Raw genomic sequence first — 22,121 nt, forward strand, 5'->3', positions numbered from 1 at the left:
TGCTGGGATTAAAGGCGTGCGCCACCACGAAATGTATTTTTAAAAAACATCTGACTAGGCTTGGTTCCTGAGCTAATATTTTATTTTTCATTTTTTAATCTTTATTTTTGGATTTTAATCCTTTCCTGAGGATTAAGCAAGGGCCCCATCTCTTCCTCAGAGTGATCAGGGGCAGATAACTTAGTTTTCCAAGTCACATTTCTACCCTCTGCAAATAGAAAACTTGAGATGAGGTGAACTGAAAAGGCTGTGCTCTGGTGTGGGGATCCGGAGGGAGCTTGGTGGGTGGCCTTACTCCTGCCTGAGCAGATGGGTTCTAGCTACCCTCACGACATAAGACACCATTCCTCCGTCTCTTTAGCCTCTCCTCTATGTGACACTCCACAGAAACACAGTGAAAAGTACACTCCCCTTCTGCCCGGGATGTCACATCGTTTGCTGAAGCAAACACATAATTCAGGGTTTAACTGGACTCAGGACCATCAGGCTGCTTCCTGCCTGTCTTCCAGGGGGATACAGTTTTCTCTTGTGAGGGCAACCCTTACACAGATGGAAGACGTCTTAAGACATCACATAATAATGTAAGATGCTACTGACTATTATACATCACGGTACTTAAAAATCTCTGAGTTTTCATCTAACAAAAATTCCCGAAAATAACCAAGACTCTTAGGGCTAGTAGGGAGATAGCCATATGGGCATGAGAAGCTGAACTCAGATACCCAGCTCTTATGTAAAGCAGGCACAGCACAAGATGGGGGTGGGGGGCAATCCTTGGATCTCACTGGCCCGCCAGCCTAGCTGAATTATTTAGCTCCAGATTCAGTAAGAGATCCTGTCTCAAAAATAAACGAATGAACAAATAAATGAGTGCACAAATAAGACAGAAAACAAATGAGGATGGAAACTGACACTGACCTCTGGCCTCCACACATATACAACATGTACATGTTCATACACATAAATGTGTGTGTACACTACATATGCATGCATACACACAATTAAAAATAATACTTTCAGTATGAACGGTAAGTCCTAAGGCCTTTTTTAGAAAATATGACAATAATGTTACCCTTTGTCAAAATTACCTGGTCCTCTACTCATAGGTATGTACACACTTATACACATACGTACAAAACTGACACATTTAAAGAGCCTCTAATCTGTCAAGTACTTAAAGCATTTGTAGTGCACTGTCCTTATCACATTAAATTTTTATTCCTGTTAGTCCAGAGAGCTTACATTTTCTTAACTTATAACTTTATGATTCAAACTGTAACAGGAAAACATGAAGGAATTAGTTTCACCTATTTCAGAATAGTGGCTAAAATGTAAGCCATTAGTAAGAATCACTGACAAAACACAAGAGTCTGACCCTACCATTCAGCATCTGACTTCATAACTCAGGATGACAAACTCCAGAGAAATGGTTTATTTTTAAGGACAAAATGAACAGGAACAGCAAACAGCTTCTGTGGAATATTTGCATGAAGATTAAAGAGGTACATAAGACCTCTGACCCCACCCCTGCTTCCTCACTTTCTCCCTCTAAGGAGAGAGAAATTTACAGGGCACCTTGAAGCAAGTCTCTCTTGCTCTAAAATACAATGAATTCAACCACTGCGCACCCAAAGTGTACCACGCAGCCTTCATTTATTGAAAGCCATTCTTTCAAGACTTAGGTTGTTTTGTTTTGGATATGAATGCTTCACATGAACACATAGCGTATATTTGTATTTAATTATATATACATACATATATATCACTTAAATCTGTGTATCAAACTAAGAGACTTTCAGAAAGGGTTCTGCCTTTTAAAATGATGAGGCATGCATGTCCTATTTACACACAGAACAAGTCATGATTTCCTATCGTACTCACATGCTTTGGGTCTTTGGAGTCCAGGCTATCTATGGCTAGTTGCAGGTTGCTGATCTCCTCCTGCTTTTCGGCTGTTTCTTTCCTTTGCTTTTCCATCTGCATTTCTAGATCCAGAGCCTCCTGGCGCAATTTGTTTAGAAGTTGTATTCTATCACTCAACTGCTTGAGAAGAAGGTCCTTCTCTGCTTCTGAAATCTAATTCTCCCCAAACCCCAGCATGGAATTAACAAAGGAGCAACAACAATTTATGAAGTTCACATCTATAGTTTAAAAAATATTTCATATCCTAGAAAATGAGTAAAATAAGAGACGTGGCTGTGGTGGTTGGCATGAAAATGGTTTCTGTAGGCTCATATATCTGAATACTTGATCTCCAGTTGTTTGGCAAGAATAAAGGTTTGGCATTGCTGGAGTAGGTGTACTACTGGGGGCAAGCTCTGAGGTTTCAAAAGCTCAAGCCATTCCCAGTTAGGTCACTGTGCCTTGTGTTGTACCTCAAGATATCATCTCTCAGCTACTGCTCCAGCACCATGCCTGCCTGCCTGCCGCCACAAAGGTCACGGACTCTAACCCTCTGGAACCCTGAGCCCCCCAAATTAACCAATTAATTAATTAATTTTGTTTTTTCAAGACAGGGTTTTTCTGTGTAACAATCCCAACCATCCTGGAACTCTTTGTAGACCACACTGGCCTTGAACTCACAGTGATCCACCTGTCTCTGCCTACCGAGTGCTGGGATTAAAGGTGTATATCAGCACTACAGCAATTTTACAGGAAGGAAAATAACATCACAGAAAACTCGGGTATCTTGCTCAAGGTCACATTAGGAGGTTATAAAACCAAGACTATGTGTGACTTTAGACAATTTTACTATTGTATTACAATAGTTTAAATATGGACATAGTAAACCAGTGAGATCCGAGGATTGACACAGTAGCAATAAATTTATATTCATCTACTACTTCCAACAATTTTTTTTTCTTTTTGGTTTTTCAAGACAGGGTTTCTTGGTGTAGCCTTGGCCATCCTAGAACTAGCTCTGTAGACTAGGGAGGCTGGTCTCAAACTCACAGAGATCTGCCTGCCTCTGCCTCCCAAGTGCTGGGATTAAAAGTGTGGGCCACCACCACCTGGCTACTTCCAAAAATTTTTAATGTAGAGATTTATACAAAGCAGCAATGCTTTTCAGAAGTGTAGGACTGAGGATGGTCCACACCTTTAATCCCAGCACTTAGGAAAAGGGTGCAGGAGGAAGAATAAGTAGTTCAAGGCTATCCTCAGCTACATAGCAATTTCCAGGCCACCCTGGGCTACATGAGACCCTGTATTAAAAAAAATCCAAAATACATTAAAAATATTTTTTAACCTATGCAATAACATCATGGATTTGAACTGCATGAAACACTTGGCAATTGCTGAAAGTAGTTTTTGGTCGTATGTCCCCCACCTGACACACAACCTTGCATTTGACAATGTTCACGCCCCGGCAGAGGTGTTCTTTGGTTCTTAACCTAAGTCCCAGGTGAAGAGGCTTCATCAGAAGAGATGAGTCAGGGAGCAACACAGTATAGGAGACCGAATACATGTTCTGTGAGAATTTTTAATATTTGTTTTTACTATTCTAATTATTTGTGTATCTGTATGTGAATTTGTGTGTGTGAGGGCAGATGCCCATGGAGGACAGAAGTGTTAGATCCCCCTGGAGTTATAGGCAGTTGCGAGCTGCCTAACATGGATGCTGGGAACTGAACTCTGGTCCTCTGGAAGAGCAGTAATTGATCTTAACTACTGACCCATCTCTCAGTCTCAGTTTATGTCAATTTTAAGTAATTTATTTCTATACATTCTATGAAATGTTAATAGGATGTCATCATGAATGACATGCTTTAACCATATTCAACTCTAAAAGTATCCAACAATTAATTTAAAAATTATTTATATGACTATACATCCCTGGCTGGTCTGGAACTCACTCTGTAGACCAGGTGGGTCTCAAACCCACAGAGATCTTCCTACCTCTGCCTCCTGAGTGCTGGGATTAATGGCATGTGCCACCACTACTGAAATTCTACAGGTAAGAAGCAAACCCACTAAAAACTATTTTCTTAGCTATGCTTCCACATACCTTTTTTTGTTGTATAGCTTCTTCTAGCTGCTTTAATTCTTGAGTAGCCCGTAATATTTTCTGCTCTGCTGTTTCTATTTCATGATGGAGCTCTGACAGTCGAATGTGTGCTGCAAATTTAAAACAATTCTCCTATACACACAAGAAAAACGCTGACTTCTCAAGTTCTTACTACGTTTTCCTTCTGTGCAGTGAGCTCCACCCTAGGTAAGTTGTTCCACTGCAGAACAAGGAAATGCAGGACTTATGATGGCGTCCATCTCTATTCAGCTCCATTCTACAAAACTGTAATTGATCCTTTATTTGTATACTTCTTAACACGAGAAGGATTTGATTTCTCTTACCACTATGAACTGTTTTAAGAGAACAGAACTTCATTGCAAAGTAGGTACTTTACTTTACATGTTACTAAGTCATAATTCACCCGGGATATTAACAATAACACCACTACCATCTCCTTTGTTACAGATTAAATGCTTTATGATGGGATTCAGTATCAAGAAGTTCACCATTTGGAGCTGGGTATGGTGGTGCATGCCTTTAATCCCAGCACTCAGAGGCAGAGCAGGGAGATCTCTGTGAGTTTGAGGGCAGCCTGATCTACATGGTGAGTTCCAGGTCAGCCAGAACCATAGAGAGATCCTGTCTCAGAAAAAAACAAACATTGAAACCCAAGTAGTTCGTTGTGGGAGGGCTGGAGCTGGATTTGAGGAAGGGTACTTGTCCAGTATGTGCACAAGGCCTTAGGCTTGTTTCCCAGCACCGACGAAGAAAAGGGAAGGAAAGGAAATAAAGAAAAGGGAAGTAACAGAAAGAAAGAAAGAAAGAAAGAAAGAAAGAAAGGAAGGAAGGAAGGAAGGAAGGAAGGAAGGAAGGAAGGAAGGAAGGAAGGAAGGAAGGAAGAAAGAAAGAAAGAAAGAAAGAAAGAAAGAAAGAAAGAAAGAAAGAAAGAAAGAAAGAAAGAAACTTTCCTCTCGAGGGGACCTCAAATCAGCTACTTTCTATCTACCACAGATTTCATTCTGCCTTTTCCCTTGCTCACACTTTATCCTCTCACAAAACCCTCCTGAAGCCAGTTTGTACACACATCTCATTTATTTCTGCTTTCTCCTGCCAAAGCTTTCCATAAAATACATGTAAAAAAATAAATCAGTGTCCACCTGGACTCCTATGTAACTATCAGCTAAGCAAGGATGTGCTGATAATCTGATTAGTGGGAGCCCTACAGTGGACCAGGAGTCCACAAGGTGCACAGACTCCAGTCAGGGTTCCCTTTCTTCCGAATCCACACAGTCAGTGACTAAGTGGATTCAGAGCTAACACTGGCAGAGACCCTTCAGTACCTCTTGGCTTAACCTCTTCCTGTACTGGCTTCCCGGGAGTGGCAAGATCCCTTGAATTAGACTGGGGGCTACACACCAGGGTTGAAGAAACAGACTGCAGGGCATGTCAGGAAGAGTCAGAGGCTGGCCTGAGGTCTAAGTCTAAGGAGAGTGCTCTTCTCCAGTACTGGAAGGCTTTTGCCCTCATGGTTCTTTACCTGCTTCAGTGATTATTAACTATATCTCTAAATGAGTAGTTTCAGTGCCTGTTGGCAGAATCCGATTTACATACTTCCCTCCCCAGACAGGTTTTCACTATGTAATAGCTCTGGCTGACCTGGAACTCACTCTGTAGACCAGGCTGGCCTTGAACTCACAGAGATCTGCCTGCCTCTGCCTCCCAAGTACTGGGATTAAAGACGTGCACCATCACTGCCTAGCCAGACTCTTATTAGATCGATTCCTTGACATGTTGCCATCAATTACTGTCAGAAATCTCATTCTCAAGTACAACAGGAATCATCTAAAAAGCGGGCTCAATTATTACTACTTAGGCTTTAGACTTTTCATGTAAATAATAAGTACTACCAATATGTTCAACTAAAACTTATAAGATAAAAATCAATCTGCATATCCTGTTAGTTTATGACTGTCTATCTGTATGCATGCATTAGTTCTTGTAGTGCTAGACAATGAACCAAAAGACTTGCACATGCCAGGCAAATGTCCACATGGACCCACATCCCCAGTCTCATATTTTTTAAGAACTTAAGAATAACTTTGTTTAACCTGCACTTATTTTTTTTTCTGTGTCTTCCAACTGTACATCCGGTGATGCATGGGCTCTCAGGGGCACCTGCTCATGTCTAAGCTGTCCTCCTGACGTCATCTTCTGGATCTGAACTGCCTGGGCATCGCTGACAATGTAAGTCTCAGTGGCAAACATGTTTCTCTTGTATCTGGATTTGCCAATATAAGGGCTTTCATCTGGGGATTTGTCAATTTCAGCATACTAAAAGCAAGCATAGCAATAGGTTTATAGATTAAGAAGCAACCCAACATTATTCATCTTATTGGTGGCAAATATATCACAGAATTACTTATATTTATATTAATCTTATATGTCTAGAAGCTAAAAGATAGAATGTTATTCTTTATCCTCTTTTTCATATAGCAAAAAGGAACTAGAACTAAAAAACGGTCTCAAAAGGATTCTCTCTACTAACAAGCTTGGAATAACTAAAGACTACCCACGGCTATACAACTTCTTAATATTGTTTCATCTTTCAGTCAAAAGCCTGTGTGTATTATGTTGCTTCCTGACCAATATAAGTAAGATTTCAATCTAATACATTTTAATATTAACATTTTAAAACCTAAACATGATACTGTTGGAATTACTGGTCTTGGACATTTGGCAGTTCCTTGTTTCTGTGGCATTTTTACTAGTAATGGCTGCCTGGTGCTGGCTCTACAAGCCATTTGAGGAGGCGACCACTCGGGTGCTGAAGCACCCGCATTCAAAGTATACATTGAACTGACCCACACCCAGAGTAAGGTAACAGTGGCCAAGATGACTGCTTTCAATGATAGATGTGGCTATAAGCAAGGATCTCCTTGGAACGTTTATCTTTTTAGAACTACTTTAACTCCATGAGGCAAATAACACACACTCAACCAAAATACAGTTTACTTTGGTGATACCCTTACATCAAGAAAATGGAGCGTGACTGGTGGGCTGGCTCTGCAGGCACAGGCACTTGTGGCAAAGGCACCTGCTGCCAAGGCTGACCACCTGAGTTCAATCTCTGGGAACCACACAGTGGAAGCCAAGAAGTAACTCCCAAAACTGTCTAACCTCCACATGCATGCCCTCCCTATACACACAAACACGAATACGTATTTAAAAAGAAAACCGAGTGATTAAAATCCCTCCCATCCTGGCTTTAATTTAGAGTGCTAAAAAAAATATAAACTTACCTCTGATGGATAATAATTTAGTGGCTCAAACTTAGCATCAATTTTATAAAAGGCCAGTTCCTGCTCCAGCTCATACTGCTTTTGACACGCTCGAGTTAGTTCCATTGTCTTCTGTTTTAGCTATTGGTCAATATGAGATGAATCAGTATCAGTGAGTTAGCATGACCCTATAATGATATAGGTAGTTCTCACTATAGCTACACCAAATAGCACAACACTGAGACTATTTTATCTCAATCCTATATTACAAAAAAATGAAACACAAAATTAGTATTTTAGAAGAGATCACATAAAAGACCTTTGAAGCTTGTACGCTATTTCAGGATATAGTGAGTCAAGTTTTAAAAAGCAATTTAGGTTGTTTCATCTAAACATGAAAATAAATATCAGCCATTTTGTAGTACTTGCTTCCTGGTTTCCCAATTATGAGCACTAATTTACTGAACTCTTTGCTTACTCTTTCATTTTAATGATTGTTTCAATTCATGGAGAGACATTTTACAGAGGAGGAGAAAGATTGGCTTTAGTCAATGACTCTTAGCTGTGAGTGTTCAGTACGTGTGTGTGTGTGTGTGTGTGTGTGTGTGTGTGTGTGTGTGTGTGTGTGTATCTCACTGTGTTTCCCAGGAATCTGCTATGCAGCCCAGGCAGGCAGTGTGTGATCTTTCTGTCTTAGCCTCTTGAGCACTAGATTACAGGCATGTGCCTCCATGCTGGGCCAGAACATTACTCTGTAGCAGAGAGGTAAGGAACGTAAATAAGCTCAATCAGATGCAAATATGTGGCATCAGTCATTTTTAATACAGTAACTTTAATTACAACCTTTTGGTTACTCTTGGAAGATTTTGGAGTGAGAGAAAAATGTAAGGATAATCTAACCTAATTTTCTGAATTTTTTCAGATTGATGAACTGCCTTGCCACAGGTTACCAGACTATCAAACTAATCCTTTGAGTTCATTTCAAAGGTCCACTAAGTGATTTTTTTTTCTTTTTCTTTTTTTTGGGGGGGGGGGCATTCTGAGAGTTGATTTCAAACAGAAAAGCATGCAGAAATATTTCATGAATATCAAAATACAAGTTGAAAAGAAGAAAGCATACACATGAACATTTTACAAGACCAGGAAATCAAAATCGTGCATGAGTTAGCGTGCAGTCACCTCCTGAGTACCATTAAAGGAGTAACACCGATCTTGAGCTCTCTCTGAGAGCCAGACATTGTGTGGTTTACATTGCTACCTCACCCAGGCTGCACAACCCACTCTGAGGTGATAAAAGCTGCTCAGAGAGGTTACTCCACTTGCCCAGCTGAGCAGCTGGTTGAAAAGGTAAAGTACAAACCTGTGTAACCAGTTTCAAGTCTAACACTGTCTATTGTCCTATGCTGCCTTCAGGGTCCTCTTGCAGGCTCTCTAGCACATTGTCCACACTGATGTTTCCAGTGAACACTCAAGAGACCGAGTCTCAGAGATACAATTCACAATCAACAGCATCAACTTAGGTTCAGTTTTTTTCCACTACTTTCTACACTAATCTGTGTTTTCAAAGTACTTTTGTGTTTCACATAGTTCTAGACTTAGATGATGATAAGCCCTCAGCAAACATCTGGAAGCAGAAGTGCATACATGGGAGCAACACAGGCCAAGGGAAGTAGTAGGCCAGTAGTATATTGGCTATGGAGAATCAAGAAATGACTGCAGTTAACACACTACAAACAGGAACAATAATACACATTTCCTCTCACATTCAAATTTGCTCTCCTGTATCCAAAGTCGTTTACAACATTATTACACAAACACATTCCCAAAGAGGCAAACCAGTTTCAAAACTTAAAATGTAAACAAGCATATCATACAAGTTACCATGCAACATCACAGAAAACAGTGCATTCAGTCCTGAAGGAACTACCTGAAAGAAGAATAAAGACCCAGCAGAAAAAGGCCTGCAAGAGACCAAGAGAAGGAAGGGCTAAGAGAAGCAGCAGACAGACACACATTACCTGCAGCACACTGGAGAGAGGAAGGCTCTGAAGCCCCCAGCATTTTTCTTGATGGCTCACCACCGAATGATATCAGTCCTGGTGTCACTCTTACTCTAACCCATGGCGTCACTGAGTGTAAATTTACCACCTTACATTACTTAGCTGGCTTCACTTGAAGTTATTCTCACATTTAGAACTTTACTAAATCCTCACAAGGCCATGAGGTGGCGGGACAAGTAAATGTTCCATTTAAACAATAAGAACATGCCGGGCGGTGGTGGCGCACGCCTTTAATCCCAGCACTCGGGAGGCAGAGGCAGGCGGATCTTTGTGAGTTCGAGGCCAGCCTGGTCTACAGAGCGAGATCCAGGAAAGGCGCAAAGCTACACAGAGAAACCCTGTCTCGAAAAACAAAAAAACAAAAACAAAAAAAAAAAAAAAAAAAAACAATAAGAACACTGAAAGGTCAGGGTTAAATACCTTGCAAAATGACCAAGAGGAAGTTGGGTTAGTATTTGCAGATGGTGGGGATAGGGCCACTATAGTTTAGATAACCATCAAAACAACTTTTGTTTTATAAAGGAACTAGTTTAGTACACAATCACTTAATAAAATTGCACAGTTATATAATTGGAGTGATATTATCATCACATATCTTGCAAGAGACAAAGGGAAATGTAAGCTCTCAAAAGAAGACCTAGAATTCTACTTCTAAATACATAGTAGTACTTTGAGATAACATAAGAGACAAAATAATAAAATGGGTAATTTAAAAGGAAAGACAAAATGATCAATTAATATTCACTCCTCCGGCAGTTAAAAAATATAAAAAGAAACTAACAAGATTCCATTTTTTTCTCTCTAATAAGTTCACAACAATAAACCCAGTTAGACCCTTTTACTCACTGCTGTGGAAAACACAAATTAGTAATAAGCTTTTTTAAGTGGACATTGGTATATGTGAGTGTGTGGTGTGTGTTTGTGTGTGTGTGTGGTGTGTGTGTATGTGAGTGTGTGGTGTGTGTGTATGTGAGTGTGTGGTGTGTGTGTATGTGTGTGTTTGTGTGAGTATGTGGTGTGTGTGTGTATGTGAGTGTGTGGTGTGTGTATGTGTGGTATGTGTGTGTATGTGAGTGTGTAGTGTGTGTATGTGAGTGTGTGTGTATGTGGGTGTATGTGAGTGTGAATGTGTGTGTATGTGTGTGTGTGTGTGTGTGTGTGTGTGTGTGTTATGTTAACAACTTGCAGGGCTGGCTGTCTTCTTCTACCATGTACATTCCAGAGACTGAACTCAGGTCTGAACACTCAGTGGCAGGCACCTTGACCTGCTGAGTTATCCTGCTGGTCTCATTTGTCAAAAACACACACATTCACACTCACATACACCCACATACACACACACTCACATACACACACTACACACTCACATACACACACATACCACACATACACACACCACACACTCACATACACACACACACACCACATACTCACACAAACACACATTTCAAAAGAAATTTGCACAGTAATTGTCCTTGATGTGATTTATGCTAAAGAAATACTAGTGTGAGTGATACACACACACACACACACACACACACACACACACTCAATTTCTATGTGGTACTACTTCCAAGAGCAAAAACAATTATCTAAATATCTATCTGCAGCATTGGCTAAATTATGGAGGAGCCATTCAATGGAACAAAAACCGCAGACTTTTAGAATATTGAGGAAGATTTATATATACATTATTTTTTAACTTGGAGAGCTTTGACTGTGTTATTAAAGATAAAATGCAGTATCTATCTACATTGTCTATAGATACATATATATTAAAAAGACTCCTTTTTAAAATATTCACAAAATTATTCCAGTGTATAATGTACTTATTACATATGTAGTACAGAAGCATGGAAACAAAAAGGCTATACATTAACATCTGGGGGAGTGAAATAGAAGAAAGCCTTCATTTCCACATGCTTATATTTCTATGATCTGAATTTGTTAAAATAAATGTTAATTATGTATAAAAAGGTTCTAAAAATGTTAACAATAAAAATAGTACAGTTCACAGAAGAGCATAATATGGCTTTAATAAAAATACAGAAGAAAGAACAAAACTGTTGACAGTTTATAAAACACCTGTCTAAGGTGTAACATTATAACAAACGATAGGAAAACAAGGGACTGGCAGGATGGCCCAGCGGGTAAAGGCACTTGCCCTCAAATCTTATGATTTGAGGTCGATCCCTGGGGTTCACACAGGGCAAGGAGAGACCTGAAAACTGTTAAGTTGTCCTCTGACCTCCACATGTGCACACACCAAATGTGTGTGTGTGTGTGTGTGTGTGTGTGTGTGTGTGTGTGTGTGTGTAAATTTACAAAATCATATTGTCTGTGTTGAAAGGCCTTTCTTGGCCAGGTGGTGGTGCATGTCTTTAATCCTAGCACTTGGGAGGCAGAGACAGACTGATCTCTGTGAGTTCGAGGCCAGCCTGGTCTATAAAGTGAATTCAAAGCTGGCCAGGACTACACAGAGAAACCCTGTAGGGGTGAGGGGGTGAGAGGGAGGTGGTGGCAGGGCCTGGGGGAGGCCTTTCTTGAAGCACCAAGCACACAGTTAATATTTGCTTATTTTAAGATAGTAGGTATATTCTGATTATTGTAGTATAGTTCAAGACTCATCAGATTCACTACTAAATGAAAACATGTCTCTGCTAGGTCTTAAATTTACCTCACAAGGCCTGATTTATATAATTACAGCTCTAACTCTTCTTGTGTGAGACAGTTACAACTGGTAGAGCCCCCTGAGTTGCCTCCAGCCTGGACAACTAGCTCCCTGACCCTCTCCAGACCTCTCAAGTTCTCAGTTAGTCACCTTCTCAAATATTTGTCCAAACTCTTCTACATTTTAATGTTTTTCTCCACATTTCAACTATAAAGTAAATTATGTAAAAGTTAGACTTTACAGAGATACATAAAGATCACCTTGGCAATTTCCTAGATGGTTAATCCTCAGAAACAACTCCTGTTAATCTTCTGCTATTTTCCCCCAGAAGACCATCGTGCATCTTTCCATGCAGGATCATGCTGCATTCACTGTTCTCACCATTTGGAATTTTTCACATAGTAAAATATGCCCAGCACCCTTCCATGTCTGCCTTCATTTTATTAGGAGCTTACTATAAGTTATTCAACCACATGGATATCCAAGTTTAGTTATTTGAAATTTTGCTAATATAAAGCATGTCATATATCTGTGTGTGTTTGTGTGTGTGTGTGTGTGTGTGTGTGTGTGTGTACGTACGTTATGTATGTGTGTGTGTGTGTGTGTGTGTGTGTGTGTGTGTCTGTGCATGAACACGGGCTTACTTTTACACATTACTGCTACCATCTCTACAGAAAAGGAGTCTCCATGACACAGGGTGCATAGGGTTAACCTTTGGATAACTCTGCCAGCTTCTAAACTTTTGACAATATATAGTCTTATCTATGAAGCTATTTTAAACATATCCTAACCAGTGTGACCCAGTGTGAAGTATTATGTTCCTTTCATGCTGGACACCATACCTCACACATTAGCCTTTGGGTAGCAGATCACAGTCAACTACAATTCACAAAGCCTTTGGCCATCTTCCCTGCTGCGGGCCGCAGGAATATATCATAAGAACTCAGCTGGTTATGGCAAAGTCACTACCTGGAGGAATCAGGGAATTCCTCCAGAGGAAGCCAAATCCCAAGGAGTTTTTGGTGTTACTTGGCTTGTTATATATCAGCTGTCTTCTGTTATGAAAATCATGTGTGCCTTCATAGTTTTCCCAATTGACTTTTCCCTAAGAACGGCTAACAGTGTGGACTGATCACTCTCTAGATATACACATTCCAGGCATTTGGAGAACAGCCTCAGGAAAGGCTTTCTCTGGAATCAGATATCTCCCCTAGCCACTTTCAAGGACTAAAGGAGACACCACCCAGGTGGTTGCCCAACTTCCGAGGACTAACAGTGATAACCACCCACAGGCGAGTCTCCTGACTTAAGGTAAATTCCACAAGGAGACACCGCCCAGGTGGTCGCCCAATTTCCGAGGACTAACAGTGATAACAGCCCACATACAAGCCTCCTGACTTAAGGTAAATTCAACAAGGAGACACCGCCTAGGTCAGGTGGACGTTAAGTAATAGCTTTACACAATTTAGCTCGGACCCTCCTTTTATATACCGGGACTTCCAGGGCAGAGGGGGGAGAAGAGAAAAGAGAATGGAAGAACTAGACGGGTAAGAACTTGAGAGGAACAAACTGAGATGGGGAAGAACTAGATTGAAGGGCTAGAAGAGAGTACTGAGGAATGAGATGGAAGATGAGGATGAGCCAGATGGGGAAGAACGAGATGAGGAAGAAACAAATGAGAGAGAAGGAGATGGGAGAGAAGATGATATGGGAAGGAACAAGATGGATGAGACCCTAGAAGGGGCAGAACAAGATGAAGGAATTAAGATAGAACCCAGAGGGGACCACGGACAAGTGTAGAGAGAAATCAGGCAAGAAAAGACCTAAACATGAGAGCAGAATATAAGCTTGTAACTGACACAGAATAATAAAGTGTATGGACTAAGGAGTTTTGTGTACATAGACTCATTTCTCCTCATCAAAGATTAATTATCAGCTGGTTGTAGAGTCTTCCCGGACCCTGGGAGGGGACTATCGAGGGGCTGGACCCCCATAGTCCCCGATACTTCCCGATGCTACTACAGTCAGGATGTTGTGTTTTTAAATATAAGAGCAAAATTTTCTACCTTAACAGAATACAGCCAAAGCAATGTGTAGCACAGACTCACCAACTTGTTTTTTGTGCTGAGGTCACTTTCTAGCTCTTCACAGCTCTGTTTCTGCAACATGGCTTCTTCTCTTAAGGACTTGTTTAGCTTATCTTGATTTTTAATTTCTTCAAGAAACTTTGTTTGTTTGTTCTTAAGCTCTTCTGTTTCCACCGTCTTCTTTTCCAGGGCTTTTTCCAGTCTTTCGACCTCTTCTGCGAATAAAAACGCAATAGGAACAGAATGTGCTTCTCAGAGCAACAGCGGAAGAGGTCTAAGAACACGCAACACGACTTTGAAAATTATACGCTGTGGGCTTTCGGGAAAATGAAGACCACCTTGGATCTGAATCCGACGTAAGAAAGTAGTAATTGGAGAGATCTTTATTATAATTATTATCTGTGTGACACACACACAGGAAGCCATGATGTGGCCCAGAAGTCACAGGGCAGCTCGTTGGAACTGGCTCTTCCACCTGTTTGTGGTTTTCAGGATGGGACTCAAGCCAGCAGGCTTGCTCAGAACTGCCTTCCTCACTAAGCCACCACCACGGTGTGAAACTGCCATTTCTGTAGGTCAAAAGTGATGCATGCCAATTTCAGATTCAATTTCCACTTCAGACTGAACAGAGGCCGGCTTCTCAACACTCTAAAATGGTCACTTGGCACCTTCCTTTCTCCTCAAACTTCCCACACTCCAGCCAGTCTTTCTCAGCTGAGCTTCCCAGTTCATTAAGGGAGTGCCCTTATTTTCCTACTCCAAACAACCAAAGCACCAACATCTAAAGGAGAATGTGTCCCTCCTACCAAAAGATGATCAGTGATCTCTGTCTCTCAAAATCTAATCTCATGGTCCTCATTTTTTTTTTTTTTTAAGATTTATTTATCTATTTATTATATATGCAGCATGTATGACTGCAGGCCAGAAGAGGGCACCAGATCTCGTTACAGATGGTTGTGAGCCACCATGTGGGTGCTGGGAATTGAACTGAGGTCCTCTGGAAGAGCAGTCAGTGCTCTTAACCTCTGAGCCATCTCTCCAGCCCATGGTCCTCATTTTTATGAACTAAAAGAATCAAGGTGTGATTCGTCTTTCCTGATCTTAGAAACACTATTTCATCACTACAAACTTTGAGGTTTGATCGCATTTTGTTTCTTCCCATTTCCTGGCTTTGAAGCTATTGGTGAATGTTTAGTCTTGGATCTTTTCTTTACCTTTAAACCTAAAAAAATCACAATTATTAAGTATTAGAAGAGTGAAGCTGTTATAGGAATTTCAGGTCTTTGCTCAAACATCTTCCTCCCATTCTTTAATCTGTTAACATCTATCAATAGCTCCCATTCCTCTTGAATTGCTCTAGGCAAGAACACCAAACCAATTCAAAGCAATTCTTTTTGTTTGTTTGTTTGTTTTTTGAGTTTCTCTGTGTAGCCCCAGCCATCCTGGAGCAGGCTGGCCTCAAACTCAGAGATTAGCCTGCCTCTCCTCCCTACTGCTGGGATAAAGGTGTGCATCCCCACTGCCCAGTCCAAAGTCATTCTAAAGCCATCTCTGTGCCTGTCTTAACTCACGTGTCAGTCCATTTACCATGGTGACCACTTGTTCTCTTGAACTCTTTTTCTGGGCTTTTGAAACTATTTCCTGTACTCTGATCTTGCTAGCCTGTCATTTACTGTTTTCTTGGCTGGCTGCTCACCATTCTTCCTCTTCTCACACCTTAGACACACACACACACACATTCAGGAGATTGTTTTTGAGGCAGGGAACTTGTGGTACATAGTATATGCTCAACAGATACTTGCTTAATTAACCAATTTATGGTGCCATTTTCTATGAAAATTTCAGTAGGATTTGTAAGGTTTATAATTAATCCTTGTTTAAAAAAATGTCAGGTGCAGTGATATGCACCTTTGTAAACTGAGGTTTGTGTGTTTATTGGAGGTGGGTAGGAATGCACACCTACTGACACGGCTTAAGTGTACAGATCGAGAACAACTTGTAGGAGTCGGCTCACTCCTCCCACCAAGTGGGTCCTGGGGACTGAACTCGGATTCTCGGGTCTTGCAACAAATGCCTTTACCCTCTGAGCTGCCTCACCAGACCCCATCCCTCTAGAGACTATAAAGACAAGTTCCTTCCTCAGTCGAGTTTTTAAGTATCACCTCACCTAAACTGAATCTCTCGAAAGCCTCCTGTCTGTCCCGGGTGGTCACTGGCTGACCTTCCAAACTTTCCAGGGAGCGAAGGTGGAAAACGGTAAACTGGAGGTAATGAGGAAGGCTCGCAACCGGATTCTCAATGAGGATTAGAGAAGTCAAATCTTGTAGTGGTTTCAACTTGCTTACATCCTGGAGCTGAAATGGTACAATAGCAGCATTGGAATAATTTACTTTAAAATCATAAACTAACAAAGAAAGTAACAAATCAGAGGATTGCTTTTAGCATGTCCAGAAACCTATTTAAAAAACCTACTGCCCCAAATTAGCAATGTAAGAAAGGGACAGAAAAGGAGTATATGAGCATTGGTATATCAGGCAGTAATATTTGTTTTCCTTTGTGGCTCCTCACAAAACCCATGCTGTAAGTGTTACCTGAATTTTACAGGTCAAGAACTCAAGATTCAAAGATATGACTTGCTTAGAACCTAGTGACACTGAATAAAATGGGGGTTTCAATCTAAGTCTATATTATTCTAAACTAATGTCTTTATTTTGTATTGATCAAGTAAGCATGAAATGAACTGCTATGAAGGATTCTGGTAAATTCTGAGGTAACAATTATAACTGATGGTTAAAAAAAAAACCTACAAAAATATGTATAGATACCAACATTCTTTGAAGCTTCTTGTTTATTCTAAGGACTTATGTAGGTTGAGAAACACTATCTTAAACAGCTTGTACAAGTATGTATTTCTCCTAAATAAACATATATTACCCTTAGTAATGCCAATTCCAAACATACAGATGAGAAAATGATACATGGTTACATATAATAAATACTGAACAGTTTTCCTGTTATTCAGCAGACACTGGGTATGACCTAAAATCAAGAACTGAGAAACACTTAGGGTCAATTTTTGATCCCTGGCTATTTCTTCCTATGGGCCTATGAGTTTCAAGAGCATGAGGTAACATAAGAATGGCGGAAGGCTTGGACTCTGAGGCTCTTGAGCTGCTGCAGTAAAATAGAGTCTCCTTCCCAGATCTTTATAAAAATGGAAGAAGGGAAGATACTTGCCGAGGGTGGCAGAGCACGCCCGTGGCAGCAACGTGTGGACATGAAGGTGTGAGAGCTGTACGTCTGAGTTGTGCTTGACTTACAGAGACTTACTTTCTTTGTCTCTGTAAGTCAAGCTCAGTGTAATAACAAACAAGATCACCAACAGTGAGATGAACAAATGGTGCCTGTTCTAACACGTCTTCACATTTAAAGAAGAGCCAACACAGCCTAAGTCACTCATTCTCTCAACGTTTCTCTCGTTTCTCCTGAGTCTCTTGACACCTCCATAAAGAGGCCACACAGAATTATTTTCTCTAGTTTAAACAGTTCATAGAAATCAAAGGACTCCAAGGTACATTAGGGCAGCCTTGGCCTGTGGCTGGCCATGCCTTTCCATTTCTAGTCTAACAATTTAAGATATGTTATGATTGTTTCAGTTCTAACACCCAATGTAACACCAATTAGGTGCCACATTCATTCATTAGGTGTTCAGAAGGCATTTTCTAACTAAACATGAATTAATTTAAAATAGGTATGTATCACATACATATTACACTTGAAGCACGGCACTAGGCAACAAGGATAAAAGAAGGTGCAATGAAATGATGGATATAAAATACTAAGAGATCAGTTCTTGGTTATTATGGAACCTTTGCAAAATGATATCAGTCTATGTTTCATTACACTCAAGAATCCTAGGTTATATCTGAATTTAGCATATGGTCAATCAATCAAGGATACTAAAAGAAATATCATACTTTAAAAACAACTTAAGGTTTCTAAATATTTTTTCCCAATAAATAAAAAAATTTGAATAAAGAAGTTTTTAAGGAAGATAAAAGGGACTAACTGGAGGAGGAAGGGGCCTGAAAAGAGAGGGCACTGGCCTAAGGGATCATGTTCAATATAAAACATAAACATGACAGAGTTTACAATTCAAATAACCTAAGTTTTAGGAAAAATAAATCTCGATACTTTGAATACTTACTGATGATATCTTATTGCCTTTTAGATTGAGGACTCGCAAAGATTTCAACTTCTTTGTGAACCACACTGGAATATGCTCGATTTCATTCCCTGCTAGGTTTAGCTTTTGCAGATTACACATGTTTTCTAGTCCTTCAATCTTGCTGAAAACCAGAGTACAAAAAATCACACTTAGTACATAAAATGATTAAGTTCTTTCACAGTAGTTTACAGTAAATAGCATCAGCTGCATGAATCTGCTTTTCATAACTATAATTTATTAACTTTTTCCTGAATGACAACTAAAGAAAGTGGCCAAAGTCAAATTTTCCCACAGAGCTAAACTGCCAACCCTTTGTGAGTGAGCCTGTAGTCCTACTCACCTTACCGTACTCGAAGATCTCCTAACAGGAAAGAAGAGGTGCCCATGGCCGTACCACTGAGAGTGGAGCACTCAATAGCACACTGCTGTGAGCCACAGTGCTGTCCACATGTCCACAATAACTACACTGGCCTCACCAAAGATTATACCAGTAGCACATGCGGCACATTCTAAAATGATACTGTGTTTATGAATATATGCACTGCAATGAAAATACTTAAATAAAACACATTTGCCATTCACCCCACTAAACTTTCACTGATAGCATATCCTTTACATTACCAGCAATTTAGCTGTCAATTTAATTCCCTAGTCAATTTACTATACTGACCAAATATTCCTGAGCTTCTCTATTTTCATGAAATTACTTTCATCAGATCAATTCTTTTGAAAGTTTTCATATTGTGAACTTGATTTGCCAAGTTTTTTTTTACATTTCATTTTTGTCTAAATTAGAACTTCTCTTGTTATTACAGTTGTTTTCTCCCCCCTCCCAACTTTTTAAAATTTTATGTTTATACATGTTTTGCCTACATGAAATTTGTCCGTGAAGCATGTGTGTGCAGTGCCCACGGAGGCCAGAAGAGGGTGCAGGATTCCTCTGACACTGGGGTTACAGTTTGGAGCCACCACACGGGTGCTGGGAACAGTCTGTGTGCTCTGGAGGAGCAGCCAGTGCTCTGCACTGCTGAGCCATCTCTCCAGCCTGTTTTCATTTACTGACTACTGTATTTAAGAAGTCTAGGTCGGGGGAAAAAGTGTTTAAAGATTTCCAAGATTTCCTGCTTCATCTTCCCCGTTACAGTTTTCTATACCTAGCTTTAGTCATTACTGGGTTTTACATTTATTTCTCCCAGTAGTTGTATATTTGTATGTGAATCTGAATTAGAAATGAGACGCACAGTGTTATCTCTTACAACAATGAGCAAAGAACATGAAGATAAATACACAGGATCAAGTTATTTGGAATATCTTCCAGATCAAAATACCATTCTCTTACATAAACATTATTATATAATAAGGCAAGGAATCACAGACAACATCTAGTCAAAGTTACTGCTAAAAATATAATTAAAAGTTGGAACAAAAAATATATCTGCTTTAATAATGCTAAGTAAAATACTATCCTCTAGTTAAGTAATGCTGAAATACGAAGACAGATGGGAAGTTCCAGCACACAATCCCTCAGTGGATTCTTTCAATGACCTGGATGCCCTTAGTCTACCACTGACAGGAAGACCCTGCAATGCTACCTAAAGGAGCAGTCACTCACCTGATTTTGTTATAGGATAAGTTGAGTTCACGTAATCTTAGCAGCTTGTCCATTTTCTCAATCTTTGCTATTAGATTATAGCTGAGATTCAGTACTTCAAGTTTAACACACTTTTCCAAATTTTCGATGTACTAATTGGAAATAAATGGTGAATACTTTATACAACAGATTCCTTGACAGAACACACTAAGGTAGGTGCATTAGAGGCTGCTTTGATCAGTGAATCCTAACAGCTTTCCTAGACCTCTACTGCTTTCCCTGACTGAGTAATAAGGTTCTGCCAATATTCTCCCTGACCCTCAGCAATGCCCATACAGTAAGCAGCACAAACTATTCAACAAGAACTCTCCCACCACTGTTCCCCTGTACAAACTAAGGACTGCACTGTTTAACGGCCTCTCCCCTTCTCAGTTTAAAGGCAGCCACTTTACAATCAATATGCATCACATGGCTAATACCAATGAAGTGGGAGCCATTGCAGCAAGGCTATGGCAGTGGCCTAGGCCATTTTCCCTGCTGCACAATTCATATTCGCCATGTTCACACTTCTCCTGTTATCAGCAAGACGCACTGCACTATAACAGGGTTTCTACTGAGCCTTCCTCTTAGCCCTCATTCATCACGAGTATACTCACAAGAATGGTCTACATTTCTTTTCCTGCCTTCCCTGTTACTGCTATTGTACTGGTAAGGCAATACATCTTTTTAGCACATCGTGGCCTCTCTATTACCATCCATTCAGCAAATATTTATCAAACATGGATTATGTGCCATGAGCTGTTCTATGTACATGAAATATAGTGGCAAGTAAGGAAAATAGGGTTTCTTGACTTTACTGGCATATCAACATCAAACAAGATTGTCAGACAGAAAAATTCAAAGAAGACAATAAGGAAAACATCTTGTGATAGTACGACACAAACTGGACGCTAAGTAAGTATCTGTTAAATGAAGAGGAGAAGGTGTCTGTCTAAAACTGGGTAGTAAGAGAAGGCCCCATAGAGGAAGTACATCCAGCACAGACTTAATAACATGAAGTCATTTGTGTGTACACCCTGGAACACAGAATACTAGGCCAACTAAATAACAAAAACCGCAAGCAAGGGTCTGGAGGGATGGCTCTGCAGGTAAGAAAAGGACCCATGTTTGATTCTCAGCACCCACATGGTTACTACAACCATCTGTAACTCTAGTTCCAGGGAATCCAGTGCCCTCTTCTAGCCTCTGTAGGCACAAGGCATGCACAAGGTGCACAGACATACATGCAGGACACACACACACACACACACACACACACACACACACACACTCAAAATAAAAATCTTAAAAACAAAACTCTACAGAGGCCTTGAAAGAACGGCCTGGTGGGTTTGAGAAAGCCATGACTTCTGTTCTCCTCTCTGGCTATTCTGCGTCACTTTCATCATCCTTCTCTGTAGCCTCCATGCCTCATGCTCTCGGGTCTTTTCCAATACAACAGATCCTTCAGGCTTTCACACTGGCTTTGCCTCCCCAACCCAAACTCCCTGATTCTCCCTAATCTCACACTCAATCCTGGACACTTTCACACCAAACTCTAAAATCCTAGACTACAAGCTAGACTGACATGTCCTCCTTAGACTGACATGTCTGGTGCATATAAGAGCCACAAACAACTACAAACTGATTTGATATTTCATTTCTTTAACTCTAAAACTACCGCAGGTTTCCTTCTCCTCCATAACTATATAACTGAAACCTGAGTGTATTCTATTTAAATCTTCAAATGAAACATAAAACATTCTTTCTGAGCTCACTAAGGTAAGAGTCGCATGGCTCAGTAAACCACTGTTAAGAGGCTGATGTGTATGCGCTCCTTTCTGGCCATGCATACAGCAAACAGAATTTTTAAAATAGCTTGAGATTATACTAAATAAAACACTTTTAGAATCTGATTTTCACTGAAACTAATACGAAGAAAAAAGAAGTACACCCCATTGTGGTGGTTCGGATGGGACTGGCCCCATACACGCACATATTTCAAGCTACATCCCCAACTGATGGGCTATCAGGGAAAGGATAGGAAGCGTGACCTTGCTGGAGGAGCTGTGTCACTGCTGCCATGGTGATAACGGACTGACCTCTGAAACCGTAAGCAAGCCCATAGTTAAATGTTTTCTTTTGTAAAAGATGTCTT

The 22,121-nt window shown here is 40.3% G+C and overlaps 1 protein-coding gene across 11 annotated transcripts in view; it reads right to left on the bottom strand.

The window, feature by feature from the left end:
* Positions 1-22,121, bottom strand: part of Cntrl (centriolin) — an 88,386-nt gene that overhangs the window by 55,497 nt on the left and 10,768 nt on the right. For 8 of the 11 annotated variants that reach the window (XM_052726317.1, XM_052726316.1, XM_052726319.1 and 5 more), the window contains exons 4-11: positions 19,946-20,076; positions 18,313-18,454; positions 16,273-16,459; positions 14,127-14,320; positions 7,309-7,428; positions 6,118-6,340; positions 4,007-4,116; positions 1,882-2,076 (exon numbers count right to left, since the gene is read on the bottom strand). In XM_052726317.1, the coding sequence (XP_052582277.1) occupies positions 1,882-2,076; positions 4,007-4,116; positions 6,118-6,340; positions 7,309-7,428; positions 14,127-14,320; positions 16,273-16,459; positions 18,313-18,454; positions 19,946-20,076 (1,302 nt within the window). Of the gene's footprint in view, positions 1-1,881; positions 2,077-4,006; positions 4,117-6,117; positions 6,341-7,308; positions 7,429-9,214; positions 9,249-14,126; positions 14,321-16,272; positions 16,460-18,312; positions 18,455-19,945; positions 20,077-22,121 lie in introns of those variants that run through there. The other 3 variants (XM_052726318.1, XM_052726320.1, XM_052726321.1) reach the window with 3 other exon arrangements.

Source organism: Peromyscus californicus, unplaced genomic scaffold (assembly GCF_007827085.1).
Source record: "Peromyscus californicus insignis strain IS unplaced genomic scaffold, ASM782708v3 Scaffold_7__1_contigs__length_154581171, whole genome shotgun sequence".
NCBI classification, from domain to species: Eukaryota; Metazoa; Chordata; class Mammalia; order Rodentia; family Cricetidae; genus Peromyscus; species Peromyscus californicus.